The sequence below is a fragment of the Theropithecus gelada genome, chromosome 7b (assembly GCF_003255815.1).
Source record: "Theropithecus gelada isolate Dixy chromosome 7b, Tgel_1.0, whole genome shotgun sequence".
Classification (NCBI taxonomy): domain Eukaryota; kingdom Metazoa; phylum Chordata; class Mammalia; order Primates; family Cercopithecidae; genus Theropithecus; species Theropithecus gelada.
In genome coordinates this window covers 60,957,406-60,972,428 of record NC_037675.1, presented here as the reverse complement: position 1 = coordinate 60,972,428, position 15,023 = coordinate 60,957,406, and the positions used below count along the sequence as shown (strand labels likewise).

The 15,023-nt window shown below is 39.2% G+C and overlaps 1 protein-coding gene across 3 annotated transcripts in view; it reads left to right on the top strand.

Annotated features, from left to right (window-relative positions):
• Positions 1 to 15,023, top strand: part of RTN1 (reticulon 1) — a 282,864-nt gene that overhangs the window by 240,408 nt on the left and 27,433 nt on the right. The window contains exon 1 of one of the 3 annotated variants that reach the window (XM_025392990.1): positions 7,005 to 7,369. The exons of 1 other annotated variant lie outside the window; for it this stretch is intronic. In XM_025392990.1, coding sequence (XP_025248775.1) covers positions 7,309 to 7,369 — 61 coding nt within the window. In that variant the 5' untranslated portion in view covers positions 7,005 to 7,308. Of the gene's footprint in view, positions 1 to 7,004; positions 7,370 to 15,023 lie in introns of those variants that run through there. One more of the 3 variants, XM_025392991.1, reaches the window with a different exon arrangement.

Genomic DNA, 15,023 nt, shown 5'->3' with positions numbered 1-15,023 from the left:
AGTGGCTAAGGCCTGTAATCCCAGCATTTTGGGAAGCTGAAGGGGGTGGATCACCCGAAGTCAGGAGTTTGAGGCCAGCCTGGCCAACATGGTGAAACTCCGTCTCTACTAAAAATACCAAAATTAGCCGGGCATAGTGGCAGGTGCTTGTAGTCCCAGCTACTTGGGAGGCTGAGGCAGGAGAATCACTTGAACCCAGGAGGCGGAGGTTGCAGTGAGCTGAGATCGCGCTACTGCACTCCAGCCTAGGTGACAAGAGTGAAACTCCATCTCGGGAAAAACAAAACAAAACAAAACATTTTGTAAGTCTATAGCTGCCATATTAAAAGCTCTGGAAAGGATTCACCATTCTAAATGTCATTAAGAACATTCGTGATTCATGGGAGGAGGTCATCCTCCATAACAAGTGTTTAGAAAATGTTGATTGCAATCTTTATGGATGACTTTGAGAGGTCCAAGACTTCAGTGGAGGAAGTAACTGCAGATGTGAAAATCACAAAAGAACCAGAATTAGAAGTAGAGCCCAAAGATATGACTGAATTGGTGCAATATCAGGATCAAACTTGAATAGATGAGGAGTTGCTTCTTATGGGTGACCAAAGAAAGTGGTTTCTTGAGATGGAATTTACTCCAGGTGAAGATGCTATGAACACTGTTGAAATGACAACAAAAGATTTAGAATACTACAAACTTAGTTGAGAGAGCAGTGGCAGAGTTTGAGAGGATTGACTCCAATTTTAAAAGAACTTTTACTGTGGGTAAAGTGCTCTCAAACAACATTGTGTGCTGCAGAAAAATCTTTAATGAAAGGAAGAGTCAATCAATGTGGCAAACTTCACTGCTGTCTTACTTTCAAAAATTGCTAAAACCACTCCAACCTTCAATAGCCATGACCCTGGTCAGCAGCCACCAACATCGAGGCAAGACCCTCCACCAGCAAAATGATTATTATGGATTACTGAAGGCTCAGAAGATTATTAGCAGTTTTATCAATAAAATATTTTTAAATCAAGGCATGTGAATTTTTTGTAATCATAATGCTATTGCACAATTAATAGACTACAGTATAGTGTAAACATAACCTTTATGTGCACTTGGAAACCCCCAAAATCATGTGACTCACTTTACTGCAATATTCACTTCATTGTAGTGGTCTCAAACAGAACCCACAGTATCTCTAAGGTATGCCCGTATGTGCATAGAAATTTTTAAAGAACCTTCAAACAGAGTTAATAAGTAAATTTAGCAAGGTCACTATATAATACTGTATTAACCTAGTGTGTTAGGCTGTTCTTTTGTTACTAAAAAGAAATACCTGAGACTGGGTAATTTATAAAGAAAAAAGGTTTCATTGGCTCATGGATCTGCAGGCTGTACAAGTATGGCACCAATATCTGCTCAGTGTCTGGTGAGGGCCTCAGGAAGCTTACAATCATGGCAGAAGGTGAAGTGGGAGCAGGCACATCACATGGCAAGAGTGGAGCAAGGGAGCAGAGGGCAAGAGGGGTGGTCCCACACTTTTAAACAACTGCACCTCTTATGAACTGAGTGAAAACTCACTTATCACCAAGGGGATGGTGCTAAACCATTCATGAGGGATCCACCTCCATGATCCAATCACCTCCCACTAGGCCCCACTTCCAACTTTGGGAATCACATTTTAACATGAGATTTGGAGGGGAAAAATATCCAAACCACATCACCTGGTATAGCATTTTTCATTTCCACTTTAAACTTTCCTATTTCAACTATGTACTCAGATTTTCTTTTGTAGGCATCCTATGGCTAGATTTTTTTCATCCAATCTGACAGTTTCCATCTTTCCAGCTGGTAGAAGTTAGATATATTTAGATGTATTTCCAATAATATAAGTCCTCAATGTCATAGGTTCTTGGAAACTATAACTTGAAGTGAAAAGATATATAGCAGGTTCTTCAATAATGTCATTTCATGCAAGGTAGGTTCACTGTTAACACTGGTGAGAAAAAAAATCGTTCTGTTATATGTCTTTTTCCTTAAAGTTGCAGTTTCCAAGAACCTATCAATGATGTTAAGTGAGGACTTATGACACTTCATTTTGTGCTTTCCATTTACCAGTTATTTGTATTTTCTTCTTATTTTCCCCTTTCCTAATTTCTATTGTTTGATTGAATTTGTTAATTTTCTAGTTTATGCAATTTATTTATATAGAAGTTATATGTTCTAATTATTTTCTTTTCAGGTGACAAATACTTAATACACAAATCTAAGTTGCCAAAGTCTACAGTTGGTATTTCTATTTTCCTCCTAAACAATGAAAGGACTGTAGAATGCTTTTACTCTTCCCACTCTTTTCCACCTTATGTTCTGTTTTTGTCTCCTGTTTTAGTTTTACCTTTCTTTTATAAATCCTCAAGCTAGCCATTAACAATTTTTATGTCCAGCATTTTTTTCATGCAACTCATTTCTAAGGTTCAATTTTCTTCTTCCTAAAGTGTCACCTTTGGTAGATTTTTCTTTAGGGTCTGCAATTAGTAAATTCTCTCATTGATTACATATTTGAAAAGGTCTGTTAGTCTTGCTGGGTATAGAATTCAAGATGATGATTACATTCCTTTGCTACTTTGAAGATGTTATTTTCTCAAACTATTATATTCTGGTTCTATTAAAGACTGCTGTTGGTCTAACAGTTTCTCTGAGGTAATCTGCCTTTGATTTATGCTTGCTTTTAAGATTTTCTCCTTGTCTTTGATGCCTTACATGTTCACTATAATGTGGGTTAGGGTATTGATTTATTATTTGTCTTGCTAAGGGCTGACTGACTGTCATAACCCTAGAACTTATCAATTCTGGAAAACTGCAAATTTGGATAAATTATTCAAGTTCCCATGTTAGTCCACTTCTCAAAACCCTTCAGTGTCTCCCTCATTTACTGCCAGTATTACTACTCAGGCCTGGCATGATCTGGACCCTGCACATTTCTGTAATTAAGTTTCCCATTAATTCCATTTCTGTCTGACAGGAAATCCCCATGACTCAAACTGATGATGCTATTTCTTGTTCATAACTCAGCTTTCAACTTTACCTACCCTCTAAAGCCTTTCCTGAAACCTGTTCTTCTCCCTAGCCACTCTCTGTTTTGTGTACCCACTCTTTCCTGCTCATAGGTCTGTTAGTTGATTGCATTTATCTATTTATGTGTAAAATTTTCCCCCTCTAGACTCAAGTTCCCAGTGGGCAGCTTCCTTTGTATTTATGGAGACAGGTCCTTAGTATGGGCTCTGTAAATATTTGTAGATCAAATGAATAAATGAATCACGAAACGAGGGTAAACACTAACTCATAGGGATCTTGTAACAACTAAATATATACCACATGAAGAAGCACCTGGCAAATAATATGTGCTAATCTATTGTTTGAATCTCCATATTCATGCATTATTCTGCTACAGCGGGTTATGTACCAAACTGGTTGCCTTTTAAAATTTCCTTATTCCATATGGCATAGAGTTCTCAGTGTTCTTTGATCATAATGAAGTATATTTTTGGTTCTGTGCCTTTTATTCCAATTGCTATATTTCTCAGCACAAGAAAAAAATGAAGATGCTTATATAGTTTACCAGTTATTACATTCTGTCATGAAAACGCAGTGCATCTGTGAATGTTCTTCTCCCATATATCTTAATGGCATCTCTTGCTCCTTTAGGTGTCTGCTCCAGGCCTTTGCTGACCCTCCTTACAAAATAGCAAATTTCCACCTCACCTCCACTCTGTCCTCTTTTATGTGCTTTATTTTTCCCATATACTTGTCCATAAATGAATATTACATATTTACCTTTTTGATTATTATTTGCCCACACATACACACCAGCATATAAAGTAGGAACTTTGCTTTATGCCTAGAACAGTGTCCAGTACACAGCAGGTACTCAATAAATATTTGTTGAATAAATGTATCAATGCAGATGCCATTCTTTCCCATCAGTAAAATTCTAGTGCCAGAGGAGACAGACACAGTAAAACCCCTCTGGGAATGCTAGCCTTCAATGTTCATCTTGACCTGGGATAAGATTACAAAACTTGACTATTTTGCTTTTCCTGAGAACAGACTGCCTAATGCATGATTTCATCCTGAAAAATAAAGAAATCACTTCCTCTCCTGGCAAGCACCTTAACCAAGTTCTCAGCTGGCTGCAGATAAAGCCCGTCTGTTCTCTACTGGTTTAAAGATAGTGGCAGTTCCTGCCTGCTTTTAGCAAGCTTTATTTTGCTTTCTGTTTTCTTTCACCACTTAAGGAAAATTTACATATCTTTTCTACCCATTTTATCATTTTGATCTTGGCAAGAGCTTTCAATTAATACTGTGTGAACAGTTATGCAAAGAAAGCACCCACTTACAATGATTATGGGAAATAAATTCTTATTATTTCATAATGACAAACACCTAAAGCTTCCAGTTATTTGTATTGTAATTTTGAGAGGTCCAGAGATGACAAATGACTTGCTGAAGGCCATGTAGCTAACTTTTACAATACAGGTGATTCCTGGTTTTCCATGAATAAGTTCATTTATGTTTCTCTTACCACTTACACATTAACCTAAAGCCTGCCAATTCTTACTTCACTACTGTGAATCTGTCTGTGAAATAGCCATCTTACTTCCTCAACCTTCAACTATCAAACTGTTAGAGTGGGTTTTTTGTGTGCCATCCAACATCTCTCTCCACACTTAGCGTAAATGAAAATAATGTGGTCTTTCAGCTAAGCTGACATTCCAAGGACAGGGTCTCACTGTGTCACCCAGGCTGGAGTGCAGTGGTGCGATCACAACTCACTGTAGCCTCGACCTCCCTGGGTTCAGGTGATCCTCCCACTTCAGCCTCCCGAGTAGCTATGATTACAGGTGCATGCCACCATGCCTGGATAATTTTTTTTTTTTTTTTTTTAGAGATGGGGTTTCACCATGTTGTCCGGGCTGGTCTTGAGCTCCTGGGCTCAAGCAATCCACTCACCTCGGCCTCCCAAAATGCTAGGATTACAGGAGTGAACCACTGCGCCTGGCCCCAAGGTCAACTTTATGGTCAATGTAAAATGCCTGGCCCAGGAAGTCTGACCTAATGTATCCTGCACTTTAAAGAGAGTTTGCTTCTCCCTGTTCCTTATTGGGAACATTGTGTATTCGCCATACACACTATACAGACTGTCAGATTGGCAGTACACACTGTTTCCCGTAATGTAGTGGACACAATACTCATCACTAAAGGTACCTGCTGGCACCTTCTGGACTTAGGGCGGATAACTGGGGCTATCATTGGACTGGCAGTGCCTCCTAGTGGCCACAGCTCTAAAGATCTCCCTCCAACTGAAAAGCAGCCAGGGCAGCAAGAGCTCACCAGGCAACCCCTACCCTACCCTCTCCTTTCTTCTCAGTCTTGTCCCCATATCATGCAGTGAGAATTCGGTGCTGATCAGGCTGTCATCATATATACCAGTCTTTTCAGTATTTGACAGAATTCCCAAAAATGACGTGGCAATGAAAACAATTGGGAGGAGGGAGGAAAGGTAGGGAATATAAATAGAAAAAAAAAAAATCACGAAAATATCCTTAGAGTAGGTCATTGTGAAAAGTGCTTTGTAATAATGTGGTCATTGTTGTTCCTTCCCATCAACCCTGTGGGAGCTCTGACACCCGTTAAGCTTCATTCGGTTTCTCCACAAGCTGTATCCTGAAAAGAATACACACGATCCCAAAGATCGTATTTTAAAGTGTATATGCTTCATTAAAATGAAAGATGATAAATCATGTCTACAAGCATAACCTTGAGATTACTGTCCTTAGGCCCTTGCTGGTGTGGGGTATGCAAATGTAGATTTTGATCTGGGAAAGAACACCTCTGGGAACTGTAGAGGTATCGGGAAGGCTCCACTTCTCTATGAAAAAGACCCTGTAATGGATAAGGCCGTGCCACAACAAGATGAAGTGGAAAGTTTGTTCCTGCTCCCTTGGAACTCTTCCTTCTGTATGCTCCCGTGATTTCCAAGGCATCCTCTGTCCTCATGCAGTGTCTTGCCTCCTCTAGGCACCTCTTCCAACACTACCTTCTTTTCCAGACAATGCCCACATTCCAGTCCTTTCTCTGTCCTATTTCTATCTTTTCTTCATCAAAATACATTTATCCCATCCATTCTCTCAGGGTCTTGATGAATGTTCCGATAAAGTAGTTTATGGTAAGATTTAAAAAGTAGGTCACCACCCATTGTTCTGTTCCTTCCTTAGACATCTGCATTTTAACTGGGGACTCCTGACATCCTTGACTACCTGGGCTTGGAAACCAAAGCCTTATCTCCCAAATACACATCACCCACCTCCATTGCCCCCCAGTGGTCAATCCTAAAGATGACACTGTTGAGACAATGCCCTTTGCTTCCTTGAGTTCTGTCTGAACATCCCCACAACTGATACCCTTGGATTGTCACTGCATTAACCAATGACTCCACGTCCCAGAGTCCAAGGGCTTTGGTCTGGGGTCTACAGGCACCGCATTCTGACATGGATTCCCTCAACCCACAAACAGAGAGGGGTAACCCAAGAAATACACAAGCCCTCTGGGACAGAGCAGTAGGATTTCCCTCCAATGATTGTTTCTTGCTAACAAAGGTTTTGGATATCTGTGGAGTATTCCAAAAGAAGGAGATAATCTGGCAATTCTTCGTAAGATTCTAGGCAATTAAAATTCATTGAGTCCAGATTTTTAAGAGTTAGGTAAGGGAGAAGTGAAAGGTAAACGGTGGCGACAATTGGGGAACATTATGCTGCAAGCCTGACATTTATGATGCCGTTGACTTGGTCTTGTCCAGCAGGTTTCTTGGGTTTCTCAGAAATTTCTAGAATATGCACCTCGCATATTCTGGGAGTCAAGAACTCCCAGGAACAGCCCAAGTCCCCCTCCTCTCACCCCCACCCTCAGCCTTTTTTCCCCTCCTCCCAAACCTCCCACCCCCTGTCCGCGTCAGCGCCTTCCTGGCCAGAACCGCTTTACCAGTCTCCAGGGTAGCACCCTTGGACAGCCCAGCCAACGCTGTCGCGTCGAGCGGCGCCCGCATCCCCATGCGCGCAGGCGGCTCCGGCGCCGCGCAGCGCTGATTCGCTGCCGGCCGCGCAGACTGCGGCGGCAGCGACGCTCCCGCCCCTCGCCGCGCGCCTCCTGGTGCAGCCTCAATCTCTCCGCATCCGCGCGGCCACGGCGAGCCCAGCCGCAGCAGTCGGGCACCAGTGAGTGCACACTCGGCGCCCGCAAGGAGAGACACGGCGAGCCCCCAAAGCCCGCACGATGCAGGCCACTGCCGATTCCACCAAGATGGACTGTGTGTGGAGCAACTGGAAAAGTCAGGGTATTCTCTTTATTTCAGTAGTGCATGCCTGAGGCGCACGGGAAACCCGGGACCCGGACTCATCCATTGTGCATCATTTCACCTGTGGGACCGGTGCATGCTTTATACCCCGGAGCTTTCTGTTGGGGGATAGTAAACCTGTTATTTCAAGAATCAAAATGGATGGTGCTTGGTGGTTGTTTTTTTCTTTTCTTTTTTCTTTAACCCCACCCCCACCCCTTTGTTTTCTTATTGTAATGCTGGTATTTTAAATAATGCATCAGTCGCCTCCTCTGGGAGTTCTTTTGGGATCTGTGGATCATTCAGTACTTGTTTAATGTTTCCTCATCGCCGGAGTTAAAGTGCTTTCTTATTGTTTCATGCATCCCAGTGAATTTATTTCTGCCCTAAGGTTGAAATCTCCTGGCAGAACCATTAACTGAGAGGGCTGGAGTGCATCCTTTTAAGAGGGACACACCCATTTCAGGGTTATTATTTGTGATCACACAAAGGAGAGTAGAGATGCAGACTAGCTCTCGAAATCCTGAAAATATGATGGCGTAGCCACATATTAGGATGGTTCACTTTGAAATATTTGGGGTTTTTTTCTGTCATTGGAGTAACCTGTGACTACTATTTATTAATAATAGGTATCTGTGAAATAAATGGAGGGAAAGAACGAAACAGTGCCGTGGCCCTTGGTATAACAGATTTATTTTGGAATAGTCCATATTAGCACTGGGTGTGGCTACCCTCCAGCCTCGTTTGGATTGCTTTTCAGCCATTTTTGTTCAGCCTCACACTTCACACATCCATCTCTCCTTTGTTACATTAAAATTCACCTTGCTCAGTTACAGAGTATGAGGAGAAAGATAATTTGCAAGAATGAATTGTGTGTAGGAACTTGGGTGTTTGTCGGAGGTAGTGTGTCTTTTCATACTTAACAAAGATGGTTCTGAAGAAGGCGCGTTTAATTTAACCTGCAGGGTTTTGCAGCATCCCTCAGGAGACCAAGAATACTCTGGAGCAGCAGCTGATTCTGTAAAAACCTGGCATCTTCCCCTTGTAATTTTATATCACAGGAAGGATAGGGCGTCCTTTCCTCTTTAATGCCTCTGTGGGGTTTTGCTTCGGTATATATTTTAAGAAAAAGTAAACATAAATCTCAGAATTAAAAGCCTACTTACCTTGCCTCTTGTTTGTTGGATTGGGTGGCAATGACATAAAATCCAATCGTCTACTTCAAATTATATGAGTGCTGGAAATACAGTTGTCAAAAGTAAATCGATGGAGCTGATAAATTTAAAAGCCAGTAAATAAGAAATGTATGGCAATTGAGGCTCAATGTTTTGAAGAATGATGACAATTACATGGAAGAGCATATGTTCAATATAGAAGGCAGCTGTGAAAATATTTTGTAACATTTTATTCTTGTTCTGTGTTTAGACCCATCCAGTTTATTTGATATACACACCTGACAAACAATTATAGCTTGATGTAATATCAAATTTAGTTGGACATAAACACTGGTTTTTAGACTAAGATTATGAGTTTCCAGTATTTTTAACAAAAGTAGATATTCAAAGACAGCAGGTTTTCTGTTCTGTTTGTATAAGATATTCACAAAATCTTCTGAATTAAATATCTTAATCTATTTCATCACAATCTTATGCTTTTTGACTTGGTTGCCTCAGTTTATGTCTCCGAGGTTTAAAAAATCACATGGACTTTTATCATTAGAAATTAACACAAAATGTCATAGTTTCGCCATTGAAGACGAAATAATTTTTCATTTCTGAGACAGGGCTACTTGTGAAGATTAATTGAAGATCATTGAGAATCTGTTATACTCAGCGACCTGTGGTAGTCTTCAGTACCACTGATTTCCTTTTGTCAGATGGAACAAATCCATTATCTTGAAAATTGACTAATAAGTAACTGGATGGGAGGACTTATGAGCACAAAAGAGAAATTGTAAGGAGTGAATTATTCCTTTTTTTTCTCCTCACTGTGAGAACTTTTAACCTTAACAGAATCTACATTGAGGTGTTGGTGGTGGTGGTGTTGTTGTTACGTAGCATTTTTAGTGTATCCTCTTCCCTTTAGTTCCCTTATTATCAAAAACAGTTGTTCTTAACCCTGTCTGCCTGTTAGAATCACCTGGGAAGCTTTAAAAACCACAAAGGATGCCTGGGCCCCACCCCTTGCGATTCTGATTCAATTGAGCTGAGTATCCGTATTTTTTAAAAAGCTCCTTAGGTAAGTTTAATATGCAACCACGGTTGAAGTCACTGGAATATTATTATTATTTTGTAGAGACGTTGTCTCGCTATGTTGCCCAGGCTGGTATCAAACTCCTGGCCTCAGGCAATCCTCCTGCCTCAGCCTCCCAAAGTGTTGGGATTACAGGCTTGAGTCACCATGCCCGGCCTGGTGTGTAATAATTCTTAGTGAGGCAAACCCATAGACCAGCAGAGGTCCAGGATACCAAAAAAAAAAAAAAAAAAAAAAAAAAATTGCGTGTGATCTAGAAGCAGCTGTGAATGCAGTGGGAAAAAGTCAGTGCAGCATTGTTGATGATGTCCTCCAGAAGGATTAGGAGGGACAAGTTTTACTTGGAAAGGAAGTAAGCAAGCTTTCGGTTTTCTTCGTATTATTAAATACTACATGGAGAAATTGCAGCAGATTGAATATTTCATGAAGACTCCACTGAAACTAATTATAGTGTTCTATAAACACTGTAGTGCACATGCAAGAGGAACCTTATCAACATATATAATTTCAGCTACAGAAAAGAATGTTTAAAGAAAGGGAGGCTAAAGTCCTCCTTATATATACCAAATCACACCAATTCTGCTTCCAATTTTAAAAAGTTATACTACCACCAAGTATTGGTTAATAATCAAAGCACATTCTACTCAGTGAAAACAAAATGAGAATTAAATGACGACCTAATAAAACACCTCTATAGATAATAATCTTACAGATCAGTACCATCCTACTATTTACAGGACTCTTTTACTGAGTGGTTTGTTTGAATTACTGCATTTAGTCCCCACAAAACCTGTGCCGTGTAAGTTTTATTATTGTCCTCATTTGGAAGGGATGCCTGAGGCTTTGGTAAGGGCACACAGATAGTAATGCCAGAGGCTGGCTGCAAGCCTGCACTGTCTCCAGAGACCCTCACTTCCAACTGCTCCACCTTCTGCCTCTGAGGTTGATGGCTTTTTCCTCAATGATTTTTCTAAAGGTTTAAATTACCTATGTAATGGTGATTCTATGGGCTTAATAACCCCTTCACATTTACAAGTCTTCATTTTGCACATGTCTTCTCATTTGAGCTTTTCAGTTTACTCTTGGACATGATGAGGCTCTGAAGTTAACTGACTTGCCCAAGGCTTTTTGGTAGCAAATTGTGTAGTAAAAGGTGATTGTCTTGGCTTCAAATCCATAACTCCTCCCATCTCAGCACTCACTGCCTATCTTACTAAGGCTAAATCAGAGAAAATGAACTCTCATCTACCTCATCTGAGATATTTTCACAGACATTCTAATCTTTACAAATACAGCAAAATTTAGCAGCAAGGCTGTGATCTTGACCAATTTATACCATGGTTGTCACTGTCATCACCACCATCATCAATTCATCATTCTAAATTCTCTGTAAATATTAGCTATGTGCCAGTTGCTATCCTAAGTTCTTGTTACATACTTGCTTTAATTAAGCCTCCGTGAGACTTTTTTTGTTACTCTCATGTTATAAAGGAGGTAACTAAGGGATTTAAGAATGAGAGGGGCAGCAGTTTGCCCCAGGATGTAACTGGGTTCTGAACACAGTACATTCTGATCGTGAAGCCTATACTTTTAACACTTCTACTATACTACCCAAATCCAAATGATGTTATACTAGGGGAACAAAATTTGGTAAGAACCATGCATTCACAGGATTCTGTTTATTCTCTAAAGATCATTTTTTCTCCCCAGACCTCACTGTACTGAACAAATTCACCTGATACGATGCTTAGTCGTATATGGTGGATTGATACATGTGTGCCTGGGACTAAAGGTCACCTCCCATTTTACTCTGTGGGGCAGCATTTTGTAGTTACAGATTGCCAGAATGTAAGTTATTGATGAAAGATGAAACAGTTTCCAGAGAGCATAACCTAAAGGCAATCATTTTTTTACAAAATATTTTGAAACTTTTATGCTGGTCTACAGTGCTCACGGAAACACTTCAGGATAATCTATTTGAAAGGAGCTAGTCTGAAATGTTAAAGAGCTAAGCATTCCAGAACACACAGAGGAAATAATCTGTTTTAGCTACAGTAAATGAAAAAAAAATGCATGCCTTTGGGAATAGTATTTGGGAAAGACATTTTACACATACGCATAAAGGCAGACTAATATCACCTTTTATCAAAATCAGCATTTTTAGACCCATTATTATTAAAATATTGCACAAATATTTCAATGTAAGTATTAACATTTGCAAACTGCCTGGCTCTGAAGATTCTTATGGGATCCAATGGGAAAACTGCCTTAGCTGGGGAGATGGGGATTTTTTTCCCCCTTAGTGAAACCAAACTCTTATTATGCAGATAATATCCCAAATGTAGGTAATCAATCACTCCATTGAAAAATAAAATTCTTTTTCAAAATGTATTAACATTTTCAAGAGAAACTTTTTAAGGAAATATTTCAAGCTCTGGGAGGGGAATAATGGCTTTATTTTTTTCTAAAAATGAGGAAGGCACATTGTGAACATTTTCATTTGTACAAAGAGAGGTTCAAATAAAGCCATTAATTACCCAAAATCCTACCACTCAGAGTTAATCATTGTTAAGATTTGCTGAATATTATCTAGATATTGCATAAAAATGAAACTAAAGGGCTAGGTAGGCAACAAAAACAGTGTTTATAAAATAAGATTGAATATATTACAAAAAGTATTTAAAATAATTTAACAGAAGAAGTGGACATGAAATTGAAAGAATTGTGAAACTTCAGATACATGTTTCTTTATTATATGAGCTTTTCCTTCCTGGAAATTGAGAAAAAGACTATGATAAACATCAAAAGGTTTGAATCATTTTTAGTTACATGTTGCAGTTTTAGACCTACAGATGGACGCTCTGCAGTGTCCAACTTTTTTTTTAAAGATGCATTATGGGTTAGAAAGGTTGACAAAAATGCTGATCTAAATTTACATCTTCAACTCTATTATTTTTCTCAGATTTCTGTGAATACTTCTTTCATTAAAAAACAATAATCCTACTGTTCCACGATAAAAGTATTATGATTACTATATATCAATAGGGATTATGGATAAAATCTTCCATTATAGTTACCAGGCCCTTCCTTCTTCATCATTTTTAAAAAGTCTCTCTTTCCCTCCTTCTCTCCCTGCCTTATATTTGAAATCATAATCTGTACACAATTATTTCTCATCTTTAGACCAGTTAATATGTTCTGGAACAGAATGTGAAGAAATTGATATATTTTAAATTACCTTATAATAGAATTAAATTCTAAAATCCACTGAATCCAACAAAACCAGATCTATTATGAGTTAGGCCTTGAGTGGTTAGCTTTTAGAATAGCACTTTTTAAAATAATTAAATGTTTGTCACAGGCAAATTTCCCATCCTCTTCTTAAGCTGTGTGCATGTTTGCACCTATGTATTGTTGATACACTGTCACCTTTCTAGTTCTTATGAAAATACAGTCCAGGCACAGTTGGCTCACGCCTGTAATCCCAGCACTTTGGGAGGCCGAGGTAGGTGGACCATCTGAGGTCAGGAGTTCGAGACCAGCGTGGGCAACATGGTGAAACTTCATCTCTACTAAAAATACAAAAGTTAGTCAGGCGTGGTGACACACGCCTGTAGTCCTAGCTACTCGGGAAGCTGAGGCAGGAGAATTGCTTGAACCCAGGGGGCAGAGGTTGCAGTGAGCTGAGATCACGCCATTGCACTCCAGCCTGGGCAACAGAGCAAGACTCCGTCTCAAAAAAAACAAAAAAAAAGACACACAGCCATTCAAAGAAATATGGCTGCCTTATAATTAAGTTCATAATTTGAAAGCTAGGAATTTGATATTAATGATTCTTTAAAAGCCATCTTCTGCCTAGGTGACAGTTAATAATTCTAACTACTTTAAAATCTTGATAATTAAAATTATATTCCAAACTTACAGCATATATTTCAAATTAGAAGATTGTTACGAGTTTTAAAACTTAAAAGTATAGTGTTCTATTTTTCCAAAATATGTTTCAGCTGTGTCTTTAAGTTCAAGCCAAGCAAAGTTATTTTATTGTTTCATGAAATAAAATTCTAAATTCTTCCTTATTTTATATGTTGCCAAAGGAAAAAGCATAATTTCAGCATTACTCTTGAGCTCTTTGATAAAGCTGGTGTTAATGTTGAACAAATGAAACTCACAACTACAAGTTTTAATTTTTAGAATGTATCGCAGTTCTACCCATTTTACAAAGAAAATGCTTTAAATATGGTCATATTTTATCTCCTTTCTTCAGAAATAGTTCACCAAACTGCAGATTGGCAAATTTCAAATTTGGTAATAATTGGCATCAAGAAGAACGTGATATTTTATTGAATGGAACAGAGGTACAATGAGAAATCAATCCTTTTGTCTTTTTAGTTGAAGAAATATTTTTGCTGTTATCATCTTGGCCCAAATTTTAAATGTATTCATTTTTTTAAAAAGGAACCAACAGCTGTCTATCTCGTGGTCCTTTTCTTTTCCACTACAATGATGGGGTTTAAGAAGGGGTGACATGATCTTAAGATTTTGTGGTTAATTATGGTTGATGACCAACAGACCAAATGAACAATTTGTATTTTGAGGAGGTCAAAAAGCTTAAAGAAAGAAAAAGTACATGAAGATAGTCATTCTTGAGTATCTCAAAATTCTTTCTTCATGCCTCAACTATCACATTCCCAAAGCCTGTCTTTTCCTCCCTGTGACCATCTCTTCCTTTGATCCTGGTTATCCTGTGAAGATCCCTCCAAGTGAGCCTTGGCTTTGCAAGAGGTCTAGGAGGAGGAGGAGCTTACCCAACTGTCTGAAATACTCAGGCCCTGCTGTTTCACTTCCTGGGCAGGCCTATCCCACCATGGTCACCAAGGGTTTACACATCATTATGTTAACCTGACAGCTTGGAAAGAATGGGAATGTTCTAGTCCTAGTGGTTAGACCTAACAAACAGGAATCATATTCATTTCTAACCAAGGAAAATGTTAAGCCCTCCATAAGGATAAAGTAGTTTTTGCCTTCAGTCCAGCCCGAGAAGGAGCCATTCAGGAATAGTGTAATTCCTTTTGTCTCTCATGGAAGAAAAGCAGCAGAGATTGCTTTTGGCTGTGGCTTTGACACTCAAATCCTTCATTTTCCTTTGTTCCACCAAAGCTCATTTAAAGTGGTGGATTAAATGCTATGCTCTTTTACTATCTATAGCAAGCACCAGGCTTAATGTGTCTTTCCTTTCAAAACATCCACAGAATTATTTAAGAGTCTAGAAATAGTGTTGGCATTTTTCTCTTGACAGTCACATAGGTTGTAGTTAGGAGGTGTGAGGGAAGGGCCTGGAAAATGAAATCATAGGTGTCTTACTAGCAAAAGTCCCTGCCAGCAGTTTTCCCTCTGGGTTCAG